Source organism: Suricata suricatta, chromosome 9 (assembly GCF_006229205.1).
Source record: "Suricata suricatta isolate VVHF042 chromosome 9, meerkat_22Aug2017_6uvM2_HiC, whole genome shotgun sequence".
Lineage (NCBI taxonomy): Eukaryota > Metazoa > Chordata > Mammalia > Carnivora > Herpestidae > Suricata > Suricata suricatta.
Genome location: NC_043708.1, coordinates 10,476,820 through 10,501,679, shown reverse-complemented (window position 1 = coordinate 10,501,679; position 24,860 = coordinate 10,476,820). Strand labels below are relative to the sequence as shown.

At 57.0% G+C, this 24,860-nt stretch overlaps 1 protein-coding gene across 2 annotated transcripts in view; it reads right to left on the bottom strand.

The window, feature by feature from the left end:
* Positions 1–24,860, bottom strand: part of ITPK1 (inositol-tetrakisphosphate 1-kinase) — a 166,319-nt gene that overhangs the window by 2,170 nt on the left and 139,289 nt on the right. The window contains exons 5-11 of one of the 2 annotated variants that reach the window (XM_029952121.1): positions 17,790–17,888; positions 17,424–17,464; positions 13,555–13,720; positions 9,002–9,127; positions 7,747–7,814; positions 3,302–3,464; positions 19–242 (exon numbers count right to left, since the gene is read on the bottom strand). In XM_029952121.1, coding sequence (XP_029807981.1) covers positions 19–242; positions 3,302–3,464; positions 7,747–7,814; positions 9,002–9,127; positions 13,555–13,720; positions 17,424–17,464; positions 17,790–17,888 — 887 coding nt within the window. The remainder of the gene's footprint in view (positions 1–18; positions 243–3,301; positions 3,465–7,746; positions 7,815–9,001; positions 9,128–13,554; positions 13,721–17,423; positions 17,465–17,789; positions 17,889–24,860) is intronic. The other variant, XM_029952122.1, reaches the window with a different exon arrangement.

Here is a 24,860-nt window from a genome sequence, read left to right as displayed (position 1 = left end):
CAGGCCGCCCGCATCGGCCTCCGCCGCCCAGGGCGGGTCCTGGCTCAGCCTGCGGCCGCAGCACCCAGGGCCAGCACTGCATGTCCGCTCGGCCGCCAGGCCCCCCGCCTGCTCCACCAGGAGCCTGCTGTGCCTCAGCGGGGCCACGTCCCCCACGGCTGCCGCGGCCGTGCTCTGGCCCTGCAGGACGGTGGCCACATGGTTCAGGAGGTCTGTGAAGAACTCGCTGACGCCCTCGTAGCCTGCGGGCGGGAGAGAGATGGCAGGGGCGCTGAGCCAGGCAGGGGTGGTGATGGGCTGTGGGCAGGGGCGGGGAGAGCGGGGCACAGGCGGGCTGTGGGGCTGGCAGACGCCAGGTGCGTGCTCTCAAGCCTTCGAGAAGACCCAGGCTCAGTCAGTCCTGGGACGGACGAAGCCAGCAAGGCTGGGCTCGGAGCTGGCTAGCCCTTGAATTCGGCTGTCCCCAGGGTGTGGGAAGCTTTGCGCTCCAGGGGACAGGCCAACGCCCCACGCCCTGTCCCTCTCGGGTACAGCTTCGGGGTCCCATTTAATCACTGACCCTGTGTGCTGAGATGCACAAGTGGGATGGGCAAGACCAAAGGCCCACTCCTTACCTTCTAAATCAGAAACAGCCATCTAGGCTACATGGCCTAGCCTCGGCGTCCTCCTGCGTCAGCTGAAAGGTCTCGGTGCCAGGGATGAGGGGGAGGCGGTTGTGGGCATGCCCAGGGAGACCCCTGATCCAGAGCGGCTACCCCCCGAACAGAGTCTGCTGCCTTCTCATGCTCAAACTACCTGCCGGAAGGCCCTCTGTGCCATGTGCCCTGAGCATCAAAGCCAAGGGATGGAGACTGGTGCCGGCCCCTCGGGTAGGCCTGAACTGGCCAGCAGCCAGGCAGCCAGCTCCGATACCCGGGTAGAACAGACCGAGCTGAGCCGGCACTGCGGAGTGCCAGGTCAGGGCTGGGCACTGTGCCGGCACTGTCTCCTATGCCTCTGTGCAGCGGGGATCTCTGCTCCCGCTGTGCAGTGAACACTGAGAACATCCCACATGACCGGGACAAGTCACCCAGCCCCTACCTCCATGCCCCACCCACTGTGTGCCGTGCGGTTGTGTGGACAAGAGGGGCCTGGTGTGTAAGGGCCCGACAGCACCCGCGGCTACTGCTGTTACCAGTTCCTAGAGCCCGGCACGCGGCCCCTCTGACTCAACACCCAGGGCCCCGAGGCAGCCTCCCCTGGATCGTACTCTTCAGCTCAGGCCCCACGAGTGCTCCAGACCCAGACCCAGGCCTGCAAAGCAAGCCGGGAGAGGGCGGGGAGCAGCAGTCTCCTGGACACGGGTTCCCCCAGCCCCTGGGCCTCCCCTCAGCATCAGGCTCCCTCAGGCGGCGTCTGCTGGACTCAGCCTCATCGTCCCGCTGCCTCAGCCCCCACCTCCATGCCGGGCCCCACCCAGGAGGCCTTTCTCTCGGACAGAAGCCTCCCCATCTGGGCTCACAGTGACTGTCCCCTTGCTGGGCACACAGGACGCCCTCATGACACCTAGCTCACGCTGCAGACCTTGGGAGGGGCTGACTCAGGACCTTGCACAAAGCCGAAGCTCAGGGCAGAGCTTTATGCCCTCACCACCTCCCACCTCCATCCTCCTAGAACTTCTGCCCCAACAGCCCTGCACTGCCCCTCCTCATCCCACCAATCTGCTGGCTCGGCCACCTCTTCGCCGTCATCACCCTCACGTCCTCCTTGGTTTAGATCCTGATTCATCATAATCGCTCCCCTGACACGCCCTGTATTCCCTCGGTCTCATTCCATCACTTACTCAAACCCCACCTCTGGCAACACCCACGTCTCCATCCAGGTTGCACCCAGGGTGACTGGAGGAACACAGGCCATTGTCCCATCGGGTCTGAGTTTCTATAAAGGAACGAGGCACTCTGGCCCAGCTCAGAGCGAAAGCCCACATTCTCACGGCACCTTGCAGGCTCCTCTCTGGCCTCCTTGTCCCAGCCCCTCCCGGGGCCCTTGGGCGGGGGGGCAGCTCCTTCCCTCCTTGCCGGGCTCTGCTCCCATGTCACCGCCTCGAGAAGGAGCCCCTGGGCACCCCCGTCCTCTGAGGGCTGGGCTCTGGTGTCAAGCTGCACCTGTGTGTCTGGTCTGGACCAGTTGGGACACACAGCAGTCCCTGGAAAATGTCAACTGAATGACTGGAAGAGCCAGCGGTGTCTTCCCAGCCTCGGTTTCCCTGGCTGTGACTTGTGATGGTGCTGGGGCCTGAGGAGTACACAGGTCAGGCCCCCAGCCTGATGCCCACGAGCTACACGGCCTGAAGTCATGGTCCGCACGCCATACGTGAGGTCTTGTCCTGCACCCTGCAAACGCCTCTGAGCGGTCCCTGCGTGCCACCAATGGGTTCTCCCCAGAGCTGCTAACCTCCCTGGAGGTATGAATCGTTTCCTGAACGTTTTTATATCCACTGAGCGGTGACAGCGACTTTACCTCCACTGCAGCTACTTTAAATATAAAAGGGAGAGTCAAGTCTGCTGGGCGGGTGGACAGGTCAGCCTCAGGGTGCGCCCAGGCAGAGCGCCTGGCTCATTCCAGGGAACGTCCACTGGGGACATCATGGCTGTCATCCTTGTAGGTGAACAGCCCTGCTGAGGGGTCTCTGGGTGTGCTCACCCACCGAGCCCTCTGCCGCATGGAGAAGAGGAGTGTGGGGCACCCCGGGGACCCCAGCACCCCTGCCTGCCTCAGGGCTCCGGCAGACGGCAGGGGGCGGGTGCCACTGCACAGGGGGCTGGCCGGCACGAGGTCCGTCCCCAACACCGCGGGCCAGGGTGAGGGCAGGAGCACGGCCCCGCCACCAACCTGTGCTGTGACGTGTGGTAACCTCTGCCTCCCTGGGAGACTCGACTCCCCGCACGTACTTTGTGGAGGCTGTACTCTCACTGGGGTCCCTGCAGCTCTTGAAATCTACAAGCCCAACAGAGCGGCTGAGGTTCGGCCAAGGCCAATGCTGATGGCGCGGACTCGGGCGAGGAAGGGAACGGAACGGGCTCAGCGCGAGCCGAGGTGCCCAGTGCTCATTCACCCCGGCCGGATGCACCGACCTCGTTTGCCAGCTTCCCCACATGCCATAAACCCATTTTGCAGGTGGGGCCGAGGCTTAGCGGGACCACATGTACCCCAAACCCTGCCAACAGGGAGGGAGGGAGCTGATCCACCAGCCCTGGCGGCCCCACTGCCCAGGGACGCCAGCGTACAGACGGATGAAGGGGCTTCCTGGCTCCAGGCTCACCTGGGAAGGCGTTGATGTCGATGACGGCGTGCTGTCCCGTCTGGTTGTTGATGATGATGTCGATCCCGAAGAGCGACACGCCCAGCGCCTGCCGAAGGGCCCGGGACAGCTCCCGGATGACCTCGTCACTCGGCCGCTCGAACACGCCCTCGATCTTGTCCAGCTGCCAACACACACGCGCGCACACAAGGCAAGTCAGGCCACCGGTGGGGAGGTGCGATGCCACGCCGCACACAGAGACCCTGTGTCAGGCGCCTCGGGCCCGGCACCACCCTCAGGCGGGGAGGCGGGACAGACCCCTGGTGCACAGCACTCACACGGCCACTTCCCACGTCCCACCAGCTGGGCAGGAAGAAGTGTGCAGTGTGCACAACCCCTCTAGTCCCTGTAACAAGCTGGAGGACTGTCCCACCACGCTTGTCCTCTACTCTTGTGCCAAGCAGCCTGGGGCAGCCACACAGATTTCCACGGCCTCAAGCTTGGCAATCCTAGAAGGGCCACGGAGGATGGGGAACCTGGAGAAGGGTGGGGGATCAAGGGAACACGAATTTGAAGCCTGACAGTGACTTTCTAGCTCTGTGGTCCTAGGGAGTACTCGGCCTCACTGTGCCTCAGTTTGCTTATCTGCAAAACGAGACCAAGTTCTCTGTCCTCTGCTGGGAGGCCTGTGGAGGTCCCTGATGTGGTGAGAACAGTGTTTGCCTCACTGGGAGGACGTGCTACCCTTGCTTCATACAACGGGAATGGCACCGTGTTACCCGAGTCAGGAGAAGGTTCCAGGAGGTGTTCAATAAGTACTAAAGTCCTGGGGCTACAGGGTTCAGGGGCCAACGCAGAGGAAGGGTGGGTGATCCAGCAGAAGTAAAACTGATGCTGGGTTAAAAGCTTTTAACAGAGAATTACCACGGGACCCGCAATTCCGCACCTGGGTATGCACCCACAAGACTGAGAACAGGCAGTTGTAAGTCAATGTCCACAGCACTCGCCAAAGGTGGAAACCAACCGAAATGCCATCAAAACGTGGATAAACAAACTGTGCTACCCACACAATGGAACATTATTCAGCCAAACAATGGTATGGCATGGGTGAACCCTGAAGACGTCAGGCTAAGTGTAAGAAGCCAAACATGATTACGTTAGACGTTAATATTTACAGGTTAACACAAAAGGCCCAGAAGAGGCGGGTCTGTGGAGATGAAAGGCAGACTAGTGGTGGCCGGGGGCTCGGAAGAAGAGGGACGGGGGCAGGAATGCTTAACGGTTAGAGTTTTCTTCTGAAGTGACGGGAATGTTTCGGAACTTGGCAGAGGTGGTGATTGCACAATGTGGTGAATATAGAAAATGTCACTGAATGGTTCACCTTAAAATGGCTATGTTGTGTTAAGTTATGTGAATTTCACCCGAGTAAAAAAAAAAAAAAAGTGAAGCTGAGTCTGGAGGGCTGGGGACAGAGCCCTGGGCACCAGGGACAAATGGCCCTTGCCCCGGCACTGGTAGCTAAAATGGCTGATGGGGAACTGCACACACGCTGGGGGTGAGGAGCCCACCGCGGGCACCCTCGGTGGTCCACTGGGAAGCCATGCCTCCGGGCTCTGCACCACCGGCGAAGCCCCTCAAGCCCACAACTCTGCTGCCCAGCGTCCTCTCAGAGAAAATACTTTCCAAGGGGACAGTGCCATACGGGCTGTGATAAGCCCTTATCACGTAGCACCTGCCCAAGCCTGGGCAGGCACCCCCTCAGGGCCCCTTCTACCAGGCAGAGGCTTAGCCACCAGATCTGTGGCCCAGGATCCTCCCTAGGGCAGAGAGAGTCAGGAAGACGCCATGGCACAGCCCAGTCCCTCCTGCACGCCCGGAGCCGTAATGCACACTTCTGGGTCTCGTTTTCTCACTCCAATAAATGGGGTAATAAAAACACCTGCACTGCAGGACACATGATCTGAGAAGCTGGGGTATAAAGCTTGCAGCAGGGGTGGGGCACGGCTGCTGGGTTAACGTGCTGCTTACAAAAGCACTTGCTCAGCTCAGCTAAGACATCTCAGAAATCCTCCTGAAGCTGTTTGATTAGATGAAACTGAAGAACCATCCCAGGACAAGATAAAGGCATGGAAATCCTGTCCCTGGGTTGTAAACACAAAGGCTACAGTGATGTTCTGGGGAATGGCAGGGGGCGCATGACAGAGGAGGTGAGGGGCGATCCTCTGGATCAGCATGATCACCCTCCTCCCTGGCATGGTGGGCTTAGCGCTCCCTGCACACCTGGCTTCGTCTGGGCTCCCCGAATCCCATGACTGTCCTGTGGGGCAGGCTGGGGAAACAGAGGCTCGGAGAAGCAGTATGGCTCCAGGCCATGCGGCTGAAATGCTATGGAGCTTGGTTGGGTCTGACGCCAGCCGGTCCTGTCGGCATCCAGACCCTTAACCAATACCCTATGTACCAGTGTTTGGGGGCCTGGAAGTTGGGTGTCGGAGTGCGGTTCATCCTCAGAGGCCTCCAGCCAGGGAAGGAGATGGGGCTTCAAGGCTGCAAGGCTGCGTGAGGCCCTGATGGTGGGAGGGAGGAAGCCAGGAGGCGAGTCCGGAGTCGAACCGTCTGTGTCAGACGGGCCTGTGGGCATGCAGGAGGGGCTCAGGTCTGGAACAGAAAGGGTACGGCTGGGTGCTCGGTCTAGTTTTACACGGGGTCTCTCCTGGGGGGCTTCCTGGGTAGCAGTCTCCAGCTGAGAAGGAGATGATGGTGGAGCACAGGTGGAAAGGAGGCCCAGAATGTCTATGCCCTCCCATCCCACAGATGAAGAACCAGGCTGAGCAACAAAAAGGTGATTATCCGCGGTTACCCGGGCCCCTCTGGCATCAATTACCAGCCCCATGGGCCACGAGAGCTGCACTGGGACTGGCAGGGACAGCTTCCCAGAAGTCCATGGAATGGGCCCCCCCCCTTTCCCCCGACCAGCACCACTGGCCAGACACAGTCCGAGAGCCTTTCAGGAAGAGGCCCTGAGGAATGGCACCTGTCCACAGTCTCTGAAGACCAGAAAGCCAGAAAACCTTTCCTTGCACAAGACAGCTTTTCACATCTTACAGTGCATACAACCAGGCGCTGAGAGGTTCTCTTTAAAATCTGGTTGTTCTCCAAGTTTCCTTGGAGAGCATGGAACTTGTTCCTGGGGGAACGTCTATCAACGTCTGGAGAGACCCTGGTGCTTCCTCCAGGTCCCTGTCCACACCTATGCTCTGTCCAACCCTCTGCACACCGCCGGCTCCTCGGAGGAACCAGACACATACCAGAAACCAATAGGCGGCCTGGAGCAGAGGGGCAGGAGGTAGTAGGCAAGTGCATGTCCCCAACACAGAAGGCGGGGCGGGGGGTGAGGCCCAGGGGCAGGGGCCTACAGGGGATGTTGTCGGTGAGGACAGCCCAGGACACAGGCAAATCTCCCAGGTTAGCCAGACGGCCGGGACTCTGGAGCAGGAGACAAGGCACAGGGCTCCAAGGTCATGGGCAGTGGCAGCAGAGGCCACTGGCTCACTGGACTTGGGGGGGCGGGGGGCAGAAGCTGCCCCGGGGCCGACTGTGGCTCAGGTCACGAACTCATGGGTTATGGGTTCAAGCCCCGCGTCGGGCTCTGTGCTGACAGCTCAGAGCCTGGAGCCTGTTTCAGATTCTGTGACTCCCTCTCTCTCTCTCTGCCCCTACCCGCCCCCCAAAACAAATAAAAAATAAGAAGCTGCCCCATGGCAATTTCGAACTCTCTGCTCTCAGTAAAGACTGCTCTGCACACACCAGTGTGATAAGAAATCCTAAATTCCTGAAAAACCCAGCTTTGGTACCAGACCACTCCAGGGTCACACCCTCGCGTGGCCCCTGAGTGAACGGCCCTGTGGATTTGGAGAAGTTACTCAGCCTCATGGAACATAGCCCCCCACTCAGGGAATGGGGCTGTCCACCCTGCTTGGCTGTGCCCAGGCCTGGCTGTGATGCCACGCGGCGTCTAGGACGGCTCCTGATGCAGTGACAGTCACTGGACGGCTGCTCCGAGCGAGCCCGCCTGCCCCCCGGAAGTCACAGCGGGCCCTCATCGGCGCTCACTGGATTCACACGGACACAGGAAGAACAAGGCAGGCTGAGAGGGGGCTGCCTCCTCCCACCCCTTCTCTTAAATCAGGAAAAAGACAGACTAGGAAGCAGGTCTCCAAATTCCTTGTTCCCCGGGGGAGGGGGGGGCCATGTGGGGGGAGGGAGTCTTCGTTCTGGGAGAAGAGCTTCCATCGGGAGTAACCTAAACGGGTGTGGCTATGATGGCCGTCAGCATGAAGGCCTGAAGCCAGCCAAGAAAAGGGGTCCCTCCCACCTGCTGTGCGGGAGCTCCGGCCCGGGCCCCCCCATCAGCAGCACATGCACACGCAGGGTTGGCAGGGAAGGCCACCACGGCAGAAGGAACATACCGCAGTCAGTACCGATGAAGACTCCGGCTTTGACACGTTGTGGCTGTTGAAGAAGATGGACTCACGGTCTGAAACAGCAAAGACAGGAAGGAGCCAGAGTTAGCTGAAAGCAGGGATGGTGACTCCACCACCGGACACCAGGGGGCAGCACCACTCCAGCCACGGCCACGGTGGCCTTAGGGTTCAGTGTCCAACAGCAGTCAACCTGGGCACCCCCACAACAAGGAGACACTGCCGCATGGACGGAAACAGGCCCCATTAGGGCTCCCCTTCCAAGTCTTCCTCCCAGACAAAAATTATTGCCTTAATGAGCCTACCTCTCCTACAATCTCATGGTATCCTGTCTGGTTCTGCCCGACACACAAGGCCCCATTCCCCAGAGTGTCTAGTGTATCTTATGGACACGGCACTAGAAGGGATGGGGGGGAGGCTGAGCGAGTGGGAAATGCAGCCCCAAGGAAAGAGAGCCAGTAAATGCCATTTAATCCAGTATTCCCAGCCCCCACAGGGATCTGCCTGGGGAACAACTTTTCAGGGTAGCATGTGAGAAATGCCCAAGCTGCCACTTGGCACGTGAGTGTTTCAAATATAAAGGGTTCTGCTGTCTCCCAGCTATTTAGGGAAAAGAAAAATAGGAAATCAGAACACGAGCTTCCATAGGATCCATCCAAGAAACCATACAGAATAGTCGTTTGGCTTCAGAAGCTGGCACAGCCCCCGAAATGCACTCCACCTCCTCCCGCCCCATACTTCCCTGATCCATGTCCATCGCCCACCGCACCCTCAGTCCCCTCGGGGCACGCAGTGGGGCAGACCGATCCCAAGAATAACAAGAGCGGTAAGCAGCTGGTTCATCTGTCCGTCTGTCCCCGGAGTGTGGTCGGGTGGTCACACGTTCTCGGGCACGAGGAAGCATGGGCACACAAATGCAAGAATCACAACACCACGAGCTCCACCACCCCATGCCCCCTACCCAGAATGACACGGGGGTGTCCTGGGCCATGAGCTGTGATGTGGCCCTGGCAGTCTCTGCTTCCGTCTTTCTAGAGTGGGGCACTGGACATACTGCTCATCCCTGGGACGCAGGACCGGAAGGACCTGGGTCAAGCACCACAGCGTGCAGGAGCCGGGCCACCCCGGGGCGCCTGCTCTGATTGCCAATGACCCCCACCAGCTCCAGGATTACAGCGCCGCAACAATCATGCATGAGGAAGTGATTTGGGCTGAGGCCAAGCAGGCAGGCGCTGAGAGGTACCTGGCGTCCTTCCCGCTAGTGGGGCGCACAGGCCCCTTGCCGCCCCGATGTGCCCGACAGTCCTCCCGCCGCTCCGACCAGAGCCCGTCCAGACGGGGGGCATGAGAGACGGTCCTGGGGAGGAGCCTGGGGAAAATAAACACCCTGCGGGACTTGCGCCAAGCAGCCCCACAGATCGCCACTCCTGGGCGCCGACAGCCAAGAAGAGGGGGGCCCCCGGGGGCGGCAAGCCCTGTGGGCCAGGGGACAGGGTGGGACTCAAGCAGCTGCAACAGGTGCCCTGGACTTCTGCAGCCACTGCCCACCTTTCAGCTCTGTAGCCCAGCCTGGCCCAACCCCACCATGCTCGCGGTGCCTCCCACCCTCCCCGAGGGTCCCCAAGGGTAGCAGAGCAAGCCTGGGTGGGGAGAGTGCCACACAGAGCAGGTAGACACGGCCAAGTTCAGGGAGACTGGGAAGCCTGCGGGAGCCACAAGGGAACACCATGGGTGCTTAACTCTGCCAGGAAGGGAAGAGACTGGGCACTCAGGCATACCCAGCACTCACGCACGGGACAGACCGCCTCGCCCAGCAGTTTAGTGTAGCAGGAAGACCAAGCAAAAATGCGGACCATGTTCAAAGGAGGTTGTTTCTCCTCCTGGCTGTGACCTGGAGGCCCAGGCCAGAGGACTATTTGGCAAGGACAGTGGCAGGGGAGGTGCAGGGGGTCCTCTCTGCTCAAGTACCACCTGTGTGTGGCCCAGGACACTGGGAAGCCGAGACGGGTCAGAGTGGGTCACGTGTCCTTTGACGACAGTTCTTTGGGGAGCTTTAAGATACCCAGTCCCTCTAGAGACGGACCTAGCTAGGCCCTTACACCCTGATCACAGGACCCCTCTGGATTTGGGGCCCCGTCCGCTCCAGGCATCTGGACTGGTCCTGAGACACACAACCCAAGTGAAGGACCACCACCAGCGCCCCGCAGGGGCGGGAAGGCAATGACAGGTATATGGGTGCCTTCGGCCCTTGATTTACAGATGAGAAGAACAGGTTTAAAGAACAGAGTCAACGCCAAGTTTAAGCCCCAAATATTCCAGTAACTCAGCAGTGATGGGCAGTGACCACACTTTCTTCAGCTTCATTTGCTTAACCTTCACGTCTGTCTCTGGGGAAGGCAGACACGTCACAGCACTGCAGATGGCGGTCCATATCTTCTTCTAGGTCCCATACAAGTGTCAGCTCCACAGAGAGCCAGCTCAGCCTCCCTCGCCCAGTGGTGTCCTGGGATCCCCGGTTTCCTCTGCGGCCCTTCAATTATGCCACAATGAATCTTTTTATTATTTCTTTCTGCATGTGTGGGATCTCCCACTACAATACAAACACAGGAGAGCAGGGTGCTTGGCTGACTAGTTACTTCCTGGATCAGTACCAGGCACAGGCCTGGGCACAGGGCAGGTTCAGGGAAATACGGCATCCGTTACACTTGAGAGGCTCTCGATGACAGATCGGCAAACCGGAGACTGAAAGCCAAATCTAGCCTGTCACCTGCCCTTTGTAAATAAAGTTTTATTGGAACGGAGCCATGCCCAGGGGTTAACACATTGTGTATAGCTGCTTTCATGCTGCAAGGGCAGCATTAAATAATTATGACAGAGTTGGAAATATTTACTAGCCAGGCTTTTGCAGAAAAAGTCTGCTGACCCCGGCTCTACTTGGGAAGTGGTATCATTCTTTGATGTACCCCTAATGGAAAAAAGGCCTAGGAAGACAGGTAGAATAAAGGCACTTGTCCACACAGTAAAGGAAACAAAAGTAAATCCACTGCACAAAAGGGGGGACACAGAGACGTGCCTATCCCCGTCCTGGCACTGGGTAGAGACAGGGGAGTGATCTCCCCAACTGTGCACGGCAGGCAGAGGACACGTGTTCCTAGCAGCTGACACAGGCCAACACCAAGCCTCTCAGTAAGACCCTGACTTCCACTCCAGCCGAGGCAACAAGATGCCGCTGGCTCTAAAAACCTGACTTCGGGGACGCTAAGAGGTAAAAGCAAAAGTGCCCCTGAAAATCAACAGAGTGTGGTAGTTCCGGAGGGAAGTCCAGTGTCCCTGGCTCCCCTGCCCCAGGTCCTACAGAGCCCCACTCAGGGAGCCCTCGGCTCCTCGTGTGGATGGGGAAGCCACAGGCCACCCCGAACACGGGGAACAGGAAAGCCAGTGTGGGGGCTGGGAAGAGGCCAGAGCCCCCTGCTCAGCTGGTTCAGCTTAAAGGGCCACTGTTGAGTTATGCTTCTGATCTGGAAAGACCACAGGTATGAAGAGAACAAAGCCCATGCCAGCTCCCTGGCACGATGCCCTGAAGACCGCACAATACACATTTCTGCATTAGCTCTGCGTGTTTATCTACTCCCCAGCCTACATTTTATGGAAACTGGCAACCTGGAGATAGTCGCGAGAAGATACAGAGCCATGGAGCCTCATCCTGAAGACCCTGGACACAGTCCGTGCCCCGCTGCCAACGGCTCCCAGGGCTGAGACAGAAACTGACCCAGCACTTCGTCACCGGGAAGAAAAAGAGAACATTTCCTTTCCTTCGTCTGGAAAGGAAGGAATCTGGCAGTACATGTTTTATAGGCAGAAGGGATTTGGGTAAAAATAAAAAAAAGAGGGGCGCCCGGGTGGCTCAGTCGGTTAAGCATTCGACTTCGGCTCTGGTCATGATCTCACAGTTGGTGAGTTCAAGCCCTGCATGGGACTCTGTGCTGACAGCTCAGAGCCTGGAGCCTGCTTCAGATGCTGTGTCTCCCTCTCTTTCCCCCTCCCCTGCTTGCACTCTCTCAAAGGTGAATAAATGTTAAAAAAAATTTTTTTTTAAAGAAAAAAGGAGGCTACATAAGGTATGGTACTCTTAACACATTTCCCACAGACTTAAAGCATGTATTTTTTAAAAATCAGGAAAATAGATGATTTTAAAATAGTCTCTTCAAGCCCACAATTTATAAGAATACCTCTTGCTAGTCTACAGTCACATACAAGAAGACCCCTCCAGACCCTAGTCATTACGTCATCCCAGTGTGCCGGGGCTGGGACGAGGGTCACAGTGGGGATGGCCCGAACCCTGATGGTGCAGCCTCGAGTCCTGGAGCCCCACGCCCGGCTGGGAAGGCTGTCTACACCCGGAAAGGAACTGGAAATGGGTGCACATTTTCAAAGTGTCTGCTCTCTGTGTTGTGTTAATGGGAAGGAAAAAAGCTGTCCCGGAGATGAACAGCTGAACTTTATTCAAGAGGAGTGGCTTAAAGCCACCAGGGACGGATGGCGACAGGCGATCCCAGCAGGAGGGACTTTCAGAAGACACATCTGTGGCTCAGACGGAGACAGACGGCCCGGTATTTTACCGCACCTGGTGACGGCGGGCTTCCTTGCAGAGCCACGTGTGCGCCTGTGTGAGCCCCCCGCACGGGGACAACCAGACGTCCTGCCCGGCATCCTCTTACAACACTGCGCTTCCTACTCTGCTCCAGAGGTTTCTGGAACTTGCCTCAGAGATGCCTTCAGAACCACTAGAACATTCTTTTGAGCAGACCCAACACCAGCAAATCCTTATCTTAGTGTCAGTTTCTGAAAGGGCCAAGCGTCAGCTGGTGGCACGAGTAGCTAAAAAAAAAAAAACTGAGCAGGGCGCCTGGGTGACTCGGCTAGTTAAGGGCCAGGCTCTTGGGTTTCGGCTCAGGTCATGATCTTGTGGTTTGTGGGTTTGAGCCCTGTGTCGGGCTCTGTGCTGATGGTGTGGAGCCTGCTTAGGTTATGTCTCTCTCTCTCTCTCTCTCTCTCTCTCTCTTTGCCCCACCCCTGCTCGTGTGCTCTCTCCCTAAATAAATAAACTTAAAAAATAAAAGATGAGCTTGTGGTGCCCCTCGTCTCCTTACAGGACCCCCTCAAATGCCCCAGATGATGGCAGCACCCTAAAAACACTGCCACCCCTGTGCCCATCTTAGGGACATTTAGGATCCAAAACATGCTCACTCAGTCCTCACCCCTGTAAGGGGCGGGGGACGCAGTGGGGCGGCCTGCCCAAGGTCCTGCCGCTGGGAAGTGTTGTGACCCTGTGTGACCTCTAACAGAGCGACATGTGCTCCGTGGGGGCGGGAGCAGCAAGTAAGTGTGCTTCCCCATGTGGACAAAGAAGATATGAAGAAACAGTCAGCACTCTGGCCTTCAAGATACGGGGCACCCTTTTCCAAACCTTCCTTCCCTGACGGGCCAATCACGCACTCCGGCATGTTGCCTGTGAGCCTCATCTCTGGGGGGCCCCTAGGTAGTGTCCTGGGCGCAGAGCTCCCCGAGGAGCCGCGGAGCTTACATGGCTCGGGGTTGGGGCATCCCCTACAATGACCCGGGGGAGGGGGGTTTACCTCGTTGTCCAAGACCTCCTCACCCCTGCACTGCCTCCTCCAGCCTTCAGACCACCCCACCCCTGCCCATCCAAAGTAACACAGGGTGGCAGGGCAAGTGCGGCAGGACAGACAGCCATGCCCCCTCCCAGCTGGGCCCCTGTGATGGCGGGAAGCTCACCTGATGTGCCGGCAGAGAAATTCTTCAGCGACGGCCTCTGGACCACGGTGTAGGACTCGCCCACCACAAACACCTTGTACAGAACAGCGTTGTGGTTGATGAAGTTCTGGACCACACAGGGCGGCCGGATGGCACTCAAACCCTCCTGGTTGAACACGATGGCCATCTGTAGGGACAGGGGCCAGGGGCTCTGTCACGATCCACCACCTACTCGGCCCCAGACACAGGGCCACCTCGCCTGGCCGGAGCTCTGCCACCAAGAACCATCCCTGTGAACCAAGGGCTCTTCAAGAAGTAGCTCAAGCCAAGATGAGTGGAGTGAGACTTGAGAATGAGCACCTGGGGGTCAATTCACTCCTGCTGTCAGGGTTTGGAAATCCTGCACCATCAGGCAGGGGTGAGCTGGCTGTGCACTGCACAAGTCCACAGCGTTATCCCGGGAATGGGAGCCCTGGTGGTGTATTATTCAGTCCTTAAGACATCCTTGGAGATTCCTCCACGAAGATCCAGGAGAGGCAGGCACTGTGAGCAACGGATCAGGAGTTGGGAGGCCTCAGGTCAAAGTCTAAGGGTAAGGGCTGCCTCTGGTTGAGCACTCGGAACATGCCCAGCCCAGTCCTGACCACCTAAGGCGAGTCCCCACAGACTGTCCTCACACCACCCCTCTGAGGTGGGCACTATTATCCTGCACCTTTTGCAAGGAAGCCAAGGCCCTGGCCTTGTTGGAAAGAGATGGAGCCCAGGGTGGGGTTGGGTCGGCCTGGCTGTAGCCTCGGCCTCTCACACGTGGAGGGAACCACACGGATGCTTGAGGAATGGGACTGTGATGCTCCGAGTCCCTGACTCCTCTGGGGACAAAGGTCCCCACTGAGAGGATGTGGTAAGGCCCCTAAGGCAGGGAGGGCAGAAGCGCAGCTGGAGGAAATCTGATTCGGCTCCACGGCCACGACTAATCCCTCGCAGCCCACGCGGCCCAGGAAGGAGCCACCAGATGCCCAGGACCTTGTGCAGGAACGACGCAGGCCACCCCTGACATCAACGGTCGAGGAGCACCACCCCAACGTTCCCGGTGCTCGGCCGGGACAGGGCAGAAGCTGAGGGGCAGGCCACACGCGGAAACAAGCAATGCGCACATCTGTGTGCATGTGAGTGCATCTGTGTGCCTATGCGTGGGCGTGTGCCACAGTGACTGCTCAGCCTTCTGACAAGGAAGGGGCAGCCCGCCGGTGGCTCTGGAGCCAGACCAGCCAGACATGGGCTTGAGGACGGGTAGGGGACTTGCCCTGAGCTCATTTTCCTCACTTGTAAAATTACAACAGTAACTCCCTCGATAACTCCGGGGGCACTTTGAGCTTTCTGTTCAGTGGTTTGACGCAGTGGGGGGGGGGTTGGGGGGGGTGATTTCACCAGCAAGCAAATCAGTGTGCTCGGACTGGCTTAAACAAACAAACAGCTCTGTGAACAAGAAATAAAAAGAGTGGTTTGGCAAAACTAGCTGATTTTAGTGGGGTCTGGGGTTCTGAGGGAGGGCTCAGGCAGACCTCAGTACAGGTGAGGACCCTAATCAGAAAGCCTCCCTTTCGGGGCGCCTGGGTGGCTCAGTCGGCTAAGCGTCTGACTTCAGCTCAGGTCATAATCTCGTAGTTTGTGTGTTTGGGCCCCGTGTTGGGCTCTGCTGACTGCTCAGAGCCTGAAGCCTGCTTCTGTTTCTGTGTCTCCCCCTCCCTCTCTGCCCCTCCCTCAAAAAAAAAAAATGTTTATTTTTTTTTAATTTAAAAAAAAAAGCTGCACTTTCCTGTTTAAAGTCCACAGACCTGTCCTCCATCCTTGCCGTACCCAGCATCCCTGGGCACCCCTGGAACCAGAGAAGAGCTGTGCCCCCTGATGCCCAGGCTCATGCCATGGAGGGCACCACACTCAAGGGGGCGCCCCTCTGAGTTAAGGCCTCCCAGGAGGCAGGCAGCGCAGAGCATACACAGACCCCCCGGGGGTCTCCAGCCCCCAATCCCGGATGCTGTGTTCCCATGGGGAGCACACCGACACAGCACACAGTGGCTGGGAGACGTGGGGGGGGGGACAGGGACGTACCCATGTGTACATTTTGGAGGGGTGAAAGCCTCCCCTGAGGGCGCCGACCGTGCACGTTGGCAGCAAGGAGCGAATGTGGACCCGGGTCGCCCACCGCTTCTCCCACAGCTCGCAGGCCCCACAGGCCCCACAGGCCCTGACAGAGCACCCAAAAGGTACACGTGTGGCAACCGCCGCACCCCTCCAACCGCGATCCTATCCCCACTTATGAGTGCGGACAGACACTCAGAGAGGCTGGGTGATCTGCCCCAAGTCCCACGGCTGGCAGTGCCCGGAGCCAGACCTGCCCCCAGGCCCACGTGATTCCAGGGTTCTCTCGTGAAGAGAGAAGGGGTTTCTTCCCTGCAGGCTGACCTCTTCTACCCCGGGATGGTCTAATGACGCTAATGATGATTAGAGAGATCCTTCCATCCAGAAAACCGCAGGCCGCTGACCAACAGAGGAACCAGGTGCCAGTGAGGAGGGGCAGGGGGAAGGTGGGCGGGCAGGTGCCGGTGCCAAGGGAAGCGTGGGCTCTGGCTGCTCTGAAGCACTCCTGCTCCCTCCCAGGGCCCGGCTGGCGTGGAGCCCAGGCAGGCCCACACAGGGGTAGCTCCCCAGAGGCTCCTGGCCTCAGGAGGCGGCTGACCTTTGCAGCAGGCCGAGATTTCCAGGGGCTGCCCCCATGATCCTTCCCACGAGCGGAGGCGCACTTCGGCCCAGCACCTTCCATCACCCCACATCCTGTATCACAGTGACACGGGCTGTTCACAGACCCTTCGCCGTAAATGGATGCCAGGGATAAGGACTGCCATGCACATCTGCTCCCGGGCACTGCTGGGGGCGCTGTCCAAGCTCCATCCCACAGTCTTGGGGAGCATTTCTGATGGGGTCAGACTCTCCTCACAGGGCCTTCGGGACGGGCCCTGAGTCTACCGCCCAGTGCACCCTCCCAGGTGCCTAACAGGGAGGCCCCCAGGCTGGGCTGTGCCCCAAAGGGTATGGAATGCAGATGGTGGGGGTGGGGTGGGGGGAAAGCCCTGAGGGCAATGTCCCAGTGTGGTTCCAAAGACAGCAAGGACAACCCAATGGAGTCCCCGCCTGGCCATGTGCGTCTCTTACCCCCAGAAGGCGTCATCTGCCATGGTACTGCACCGTTATCTCACCGGTGCTAGGTCTCTGGGACTCCGTCTCTAGCAGGGGGAAGGGCTGCACCTCCTGTGCGCTCTTTCCCAGGCACTGAGTGGGACTGGGACTGCCCGCAGGGGGTAAAGGAATGCAGGGGAGGCTGCAAGTAGAGTGCCACCGCCTCCCCCACTTCCTTCTACATTCAGCGGGACCAGCCCTTCCGGTCACAGCACTCAGAGGGGTGCGCCTCAGCCGCTGGCACAGCAGGTGCCCACAGAGCAATCGACACTGATGAGCCAAAGGGTGGAAAGTGGGGCAGGTCAAACTGGGATGTGATGTGACTTGCCAGGGCTCAAAGCGGGCGGGCAGGCCCCTGGAACGCCCAACCCGCCCTTGGGGACAGGACAGGAATGGGGAGAAGCTGGAGAGCATGGGCAAAGCCACAAGCAGGAGCGGGACTGGGAGCAGGAGCAGGACAGGGAGCAGGAGCGAAACAGGGAGCAGGAGCAGCAGGTGTGGGATCTGGTGCACAGACCCCTGCAAGTTCCCAGAAAGACACTGTGAGCTGGGAAGGCGGGGCCACAGACCCCTGCAAGTTCCCAGAAAGACACTGTGAGCTGGGAAGGCGGGGGCACAGGGAGACGGGGGACAGGGCGGTCCAAGCTGCCACTCACCTCATGAGAGTTGGTGCCATGAGCCACTCTGGTTTTGCAGACTATGGGGCAAGGAGAGAAAAGCAGAGAGAAATTAGGTTACTCCCCCACGAAGCCCGACCTGCGACACAGGGAGAAATTCTTGACCCTCTGGCCACTCGTTGGGATGAGGGGCAGGCGGGGGTCACGCTGACTCAACAACGGCCAGCATCTGCTCTCAGGAGTCCAGACAGACGCTGCCAGGCTGGCAGAGAGGCATGTTGCACCCACACCACCCAACGGCCTGTGTCTGCCGACTGCCATGAAGGCTTCCCCCTCCCCTGCCCGCCGTGCATCCCAGGGCGCACAGACACCCCGTCCCCACCGGGGCCCGGGCGTGGTACGCACTGAAGGGGAATGCCAGGCCATTCTTCTCCAGGAGCCTCATGGTGTCGTCTCCACACAGGCTCGTGAGCTCCATGAAGGGTGGCGAGCAGATCCTGTCATCTGGGGACGGCGGAGAAGCCCATGTCAGCACGCCCGCCCACTAGCCTCCAGCCCACCTCCTGCGACAGAGCCACCTCCCCGGGGCCACAGCCCTGCTCTCCTGAGCACACGTCCCAAGTCCGCAGCGAGTGTGCACGCGTGCACCCACACACACCCTGACGGTAACAGCAGCATGTTCCTTAGTTACATTTCCTTTCTCTTCATTTTTATTTGAGAGAGAGCGAGCCCGCGAGCACACATGCGTCCGTGAGCAGGGGGTCCAGGCAGAGGGAGGGAGAAAGAGAGAATCCCAAGCAGGCTAGACCCCAATCCAGAGCCCAACTCGGGGCTCCATCCCACGACCCTGGGATCATGACCCGAGCCTGAATCAAGAGTCGGACACTCAACCGACTGGGCCACCCAGGCACCACTTTTATTACATTTTCTAATAACATTGCTGTAATTACAAAACCAATATATGACAAGTGTAAAACTTGACCCCCAAAAAATGAAGAACCACGTGTGCTCACAGATAAGACTATGACTACAAACTTCTCAGCCTGAGGCATATACACGTTTATGCACGCAGAACTTTACAACAGGACACTGTTTTATGACCCAAATTTTCTCTCAGTGAACTACGGACATTCTTCTGGCTCAATAAAGACTTCTCCCACCGTTCGCTGCATCGGCTTAACAGTGAGTGCGGGAGCGGCACCACGTGCTTGGCTCTAGCGCCGTGCAAAGGACTTTCATGCGTCACCTCTAAAGTCTGCATGTTGATCCCACGAGAAGGAGGCTGAGGTCGGGGAGATTAAAGCGCGTGCCCACGGCTACACAAATGTCCCTGCACCCGGGACACTAGGACGCTCACCCTTTCGCTACCTAAAGGCCACATCTCATCAGCCACCTGCCTGCCACGTCTGGCCCCCGAGTCCCTCCCTCCCTTTCTCGGAGGAGCACCCTCACCACCCTTCACCAGTCCTGGCCCCAGCCCCTTGCCAACGCCTTCTCACACCCTGCCTTTCCTGAGTCCCCGGTCTCACGGGGGTGCCCATCCAGTGGGTTCTTGGCATGTCCGGTTTTTCTGAAAAGTGCTGGCCATTGGGTCTGCCCTGGCTGTCAGGACGCTCCTGGTGCCAGGCACTGGGTTAGGGCAAAACAGATGATCTGTGGGCTAACCAGATGTGCCCCGATGCTCCCTACTGATTGCTAAATTACATTTCCGGTTTGTTATTACTGCTTCTCGTCTACTCCCCTTCTCAGATCAGGCCAGCAGCTCCTCGGGAGGTGGGCCCACCCTGTACTTCTGGGCACAGGGGCTGGGAAAGGCTGAGCGTTAGTGATGTGGGGGTGCCCCCCCAAACCTGGAAACTAAACCAAAAGGAAACAAGCAACATGGCTTGTCTCCAGGGGCTTCTAGCTACTTGGCTGGCTAAGGTCAGTACATTACACCGAGGTTTAAGATCCAGCCTCACATAGCTCATAAAAATGAATGCCAAGAATCACACAGGGCATATTAAAAATGCTTTTGCTGCCCCACCCCCTCCCTCATCCAAACTCCACAAACAGGCGCAAAACTGTTGGGTGTTGGCAGATTTCAGAGGTTACAGGGCTTCTCGGGGACCAGGGGAGGTAGGCTGGGGGCAATGTCTGCTGAGCCCTGGCAGGTGGTGCTGCAGGTCTTCCAAACACAGAACACCTTTAATCCTCAAACTGTTGTGACAGGGTCTCCGTGGGCAGAGGCCAAAACAGGCAGCCTGCCCCATGTCACCTGATGGTCAATGACAGGTTGAAAGGGCAGGCCGGGAAACGAGAAGTCAGGAGAATCGGGGTGGGGAGGTACTGGGGCTACGTCCTGGCTCTCAGCTGTGAGTCACTGCCCAAACAAGCCCCATTTCTGCACCCCCAGCCTAGACTCAGAGCTGGGACGGGAAAGCTTGTTGCTGCAAATGCATAGCCCCTGCAGCCCAACCCAGAGTGTGACCCTCGAGGCCTCAATATGCAGTAGACAGGTGCTCACCTGCTCTGACAGGAGGCTGGAGCCCCCCTGGCCTATCCCCTCCCACCGGAAGATTCAGAGACCCCTGGAGCCCAACAAGCCACTTCCTGTAAGAGCTTCCAGACTCCCCATCACCAGATTTTTCAGAGCAGATGCCTCGGTCTGGCCTTTAGATTTATCTTGCCAATGGCCCCTCCTGCCCCGTCAACGCCCCCTCCCACCCCAGCCCACCCAAACTTTTCCATGTCACTGATAACAGCCACCTTACCTTCTCAGGAAACTGCACTTGATAAGTGCCAGGCATCACAGTCTACAAAGCAACTCAGGCCCCTCACAAGAGCCCACAAGAAAGTGGTGTCACTCCCATTTTACAGAAGAGGAAAAACGGCATGCTGAGGTGAAGTGCCCTGCCCAGAGTTACACAGCGAGTATGTGGACTAGCTGGGGAGGGGCTCATACCTGGGCTGTAGGCTCCGTAGTATAAAAAATGCCCATTCCATGTTAGCAGGATAAAGGACAAAGCGTTTATTGAGATGATCATCTCAACAGACTCAGAGAAAGCACCTGACAAAACCCAATGAACTTCAGGATAAAAACACTCAGCAAACTAGGAAGAGAAGGGAATGTCTTCACTGATTAAAGAGCATTTATAAAGATCACATAAACATCCTACTTTGGGGTGAAAAGACTGGGGATGCTTTACCCCTAAGATCAGGAATAAGACAATACTGTCTGTTCTTGCCGCTTCGATTCAATACTATACTGAGGTTCTAGCCAGGGCAATTAGGAGAGAGGATGAAATACAAAGCATCTGGACTGGAAAGAAGAAGTAAAACCACCTCTACATGCAGGTGATATGATCTTGTATATAGGAAATCCCAAGGAATCCATACACACAAAACCCCAAAAACTGTAACGATAAAAGTTCAGCAAGATTACAGCATAAAAGATCAACACACAAAAAACAAGTATATTTCTACATACTAGCAATGAACAATCTGAACGTGAAATTAAGAAAATAATTCTTACAGGAACATAAAAAATAAGAACACTTAAGAAATAAATTTCACAAAGACTGAAATGCTGGAAAAGACAAACTATTATTGAAAGACATTCAAGAAGATCTCAACAAACGGAAAGGCATCCCATGTTCATGGATAACGGATTTAATATATTAAGCTGACAACACTCTCACACCGGTCTACAGATTCAGCAACTCTCCATTAAAATCCTAGCTTTCTATTAGCAGGAAGGACAAGCTAATCTTTAAATTCATGTAAAAATGCAAGGAACCCAGAATAGCCAATATTGAAATCCTGAAAAAGAATCAAGTTGGAAGACTCACACTTCCCAATTTAACAATTTACTGTAAAACTAGAATAGTCAGGCAGTGTGGGAGTGGTACAAGTGGAATAGAACTGAGAGACCAGAAACAGACCCGAATACCTAGAGCCAACTGATTTTCCACCAGGGGGCCAATGTAATTCAGTAGGGACAAAAACAATCTTTTCAACTCATGGTGGTACGAAAACTGGATACCCACGTGAGAAAGAATGAAGCTGGGACTCTACCTCACACCATACACAAGAATTGATTCAAAATGGATCATGAGCTAAATTTAAGTTCTAAAACAATAAAACCGCTAGAAGAAAACATAAGTGTAAATCTTCATGACCTTGGATCAGCTAATGGTTTTGTAGACACTAAAAGCACAAAGCAACGAAAGTAAAAAAACAGACAAATCTGACACCACTGACATTAAAAACGTTTGTGCTTCAAAAGATACTATCAAGGAAGTGAAAAAGACAACCCAAAGAATGGGGGGAAATATGTGCAAATCATAGATCTGATAATGGTCTAATATCCAAAACATAAAGAACTATTAACAAACAATAAAAAGACAACCCAAATTTAAAATGGACAAAGGATTTGAATAGAAAGTTCTCCAAATAAGACATACAAATGGCCAATGTGCATGTGAAAAGATGCTCAACATCATTAACCATCAGGGAAATACACATCAAAGCCACAAGGAGACCCTACTTCGCATCCACCACGATGGCTAGAATCAAAAAGACAGGAAATAGCAAGAGCTAACACTGCTGGTGGGAATGTACAATGTCACAGCTGCTTTGGGGAAGAGTCTGGCAGGCCCTCAAACAGTTAAACCCGGAGTTTCACGGGGGACTCCACTCCCAGATGTACAACCAAGGGAACAGAAACCTGTGTCCGCACAAAAACCTGCCCAGGAATGTTCACGGCAGCATTGTCAGAAAGGGGCAACAACCGACTCGCCCATCAACAGAGGAGTGGGTGAACAAGATGTGAGGTGCCCGTTCCACGGGGGATCATTGAGCCAGAAAAGGGAACGAAGTGCTGACACAGGCTACAGCATGACCTTGAAAACTGTACACTGAGTGAAGGAAGCCAATCACAAAAGCCCCACAGTATGTGACTTCATTCACATGAAAGGTCCAGAAGAGGCAAATCTATGGTGGTTACCGGGAGCTGGGGCAGAGTGGGGACGGACTACAAATGGGTACATTTCTTTCTGGGGTGAGGAAAATGGTCTGGACTTAGATAATGGTGAGTGTTGCACAATTTAGGGAAGACACTCAAAACTACTGAACTGTGTGTATACTTTAAAAAAAGGTGGATTTTAGGGGTGCCCGGGTGGCTCATCGTCAGGTCCAGGATGAAGTCAGACAAGGACAAGGTGAGTGCTTCCCCCAGAGATGTTTGGCGTCCAGAGGAAAAGCAGAGATGAGTCATTTCCAGTGAATGGGTCACATCTAGCCTTAGACCAGACAGCCCCACTTTTCTGACATCTCAGGCTCTGGTGTAAAGCAGGGCCCCAGAGAGGTGGCACCAAGAACGAGGGGCATGTGCACACTGTCACGGTCTTCCCCCCCTTCTAACTTGGAGCCTGCTGAGCACACCCTGGGCGGCAGGCACCAGTGGCTGCCCACTCCACTTTCACTCCACGACTAGGTCTGGGACTGGGCCTGGCCAAGCACACCGCCAAGAAGGACCCACAGGCGGAGCTCGGTCACAAGCAAGAGGCCAGCACAGGGTAAAGGCAGTCTTGAGCCTGCAGGGCAGAGGCTGGGAGGGAGTACCATCCCACACCAGGCCATGGCTGCTCCACACCCCAGGCCTGCCCCTCTCTAGACTCGAGTATAGGAGATGACAATGTCTTTACTGCTTAAACCAGGAACATTCTACGTGTCCGTGAAATTGCATTAAATTAGAAACGACTACTGTTCCTACTTGGGGCTCAACACCCATTTCATCACAGGTGGCAAGGTCTGTGTTGTGTCGGGGCTCCGCCAAATCCTAGGAGAAGTACAGCGTGCCCGCCCGTGTGGAGCTTACGCTCCCAGACGGTAAACAGCCTGGTGAGATGCACAGCTGGATGGAGCTGGTGGGGTGCCACAGAGGGGTGCCGGCAGAGCAGGGGCGAGGTCAGGGAGCATCTGGCTGAACAGAGACCAGGGAAGGAGGCAGGTGGTGAAGATGACGCGTCTGGGGTCCACGTGCTTGCAGCAGTGGGCACATGCCAGGGAAAGGCCCTGCTGAAGGAGGTGCCGCTGGCCGCACACACGGGCCCCAGGCTCAGGCATGAGGACACAGCCATCCGGCTAGCTCCATGACAGAGGGGTCGCCTGGCCGAGGGGAAGGCCAGGGAAGGAACCAGGCCCCGGCAGCCTCCGAGCCCGCACCCTGGTGGCAGCAGACATGCCAGCCCCGCCTCCCGGGGTTCTGCCAGCTCTCCCGTGGGAAACTCCCAACGTCGCCAGCAGCTCTTCTCCCCAAAGAGAGACTGAAGACTCCTTCTAGAAGTCGGCACTGGGAGCCCAGAAAGCTATTTCTGGTTCCCAGAAAAAAGCTACTGTTGCTTATTTATCTGTCATCTTTATTTCTGGATGGGAGTTGGAAAGAGGCTTTTTTTAGTTGCATGGTGGGTTGTGTTCTGTCAAGAGCCGAAATGCTAGCCCCTGGGAGACCAAATCCCCCCCGGACCCCCCTCTTCTGCCACCCTCGTCACGGAATGTGAAGCTCGGGGCCCTCAGAGATAAGCGAGTCCCAACCATGTGTCCACATGTCCAAAGAGGAAAGAGAACAGCTCAAGGCCACGGGCAGACCGAGGTGAGAGAGTCACACGCGGCTCCGCTCCGCCAGGTGGCCTCGCTCTTATCTGACTACAGGCAGCTGCTACGGAACTACCAAGAAGATAGAAGCCCCGAGACCAACAGGTGGAAACGAGAAGTCAGCTGGGGGCGGGAGGCAGAGATGGCACTCCGGAGCCCGACTGTGAGGCTGGGGTAAATTACTCATCAGCCGTAACCTTTGGCAAGTGACTAAACTCTGCTGGAACTTACTCTCCTTGTCTGTTAAATCTCCCTGAAGGCTTGTCGGAGACCTGGCACACACCAGGTACCCCACAGCGGCAAGGCCGGCTGGGGACACCCCCGGGGGTGGGCAGATGCGGCATCATGGCCGCTGGTCCACGTCCAGCCTCCTGGGGCGTGTCGGGTGCCGGCCCCGACCTTGCCTGCTTTCTTACGCGCCCTCCCGTCGCCGTGATGGACATCTTGGCGGGCACTGGTGGCGGTGGTGGGCCCGGGCACAGGCGAACAGGACCCTGCCTTGGCTCCCTTCTCTTGGACAGGCTGACTTTCTTCCCCCAGGCAGCATCTGATGCAGAGAAGACCCAGGAGCAGAGATGACATTCCCTGGGGACATGCGGAATCCTCCGGAGCTTCTGTGGCAGGCAGGGCCCCGGAGCGAACAGCGCGAGGAGTCAGGGCTGGGCGGAGGGGAGAAGAGGCGGAAGACAGACCAGGGAGGGGACCCAGGTGGCCAGGAGTCTGCTGTGTGGCCCTGAGCAGCGGGATGACACTACGAAAACGTGCCACCTTGTCTCCCTCTCTAGAAGGTCAGTTCTATGAGGGCAGGCGGGTTTTGTTCATAGCCACAGCCCAGTGCCT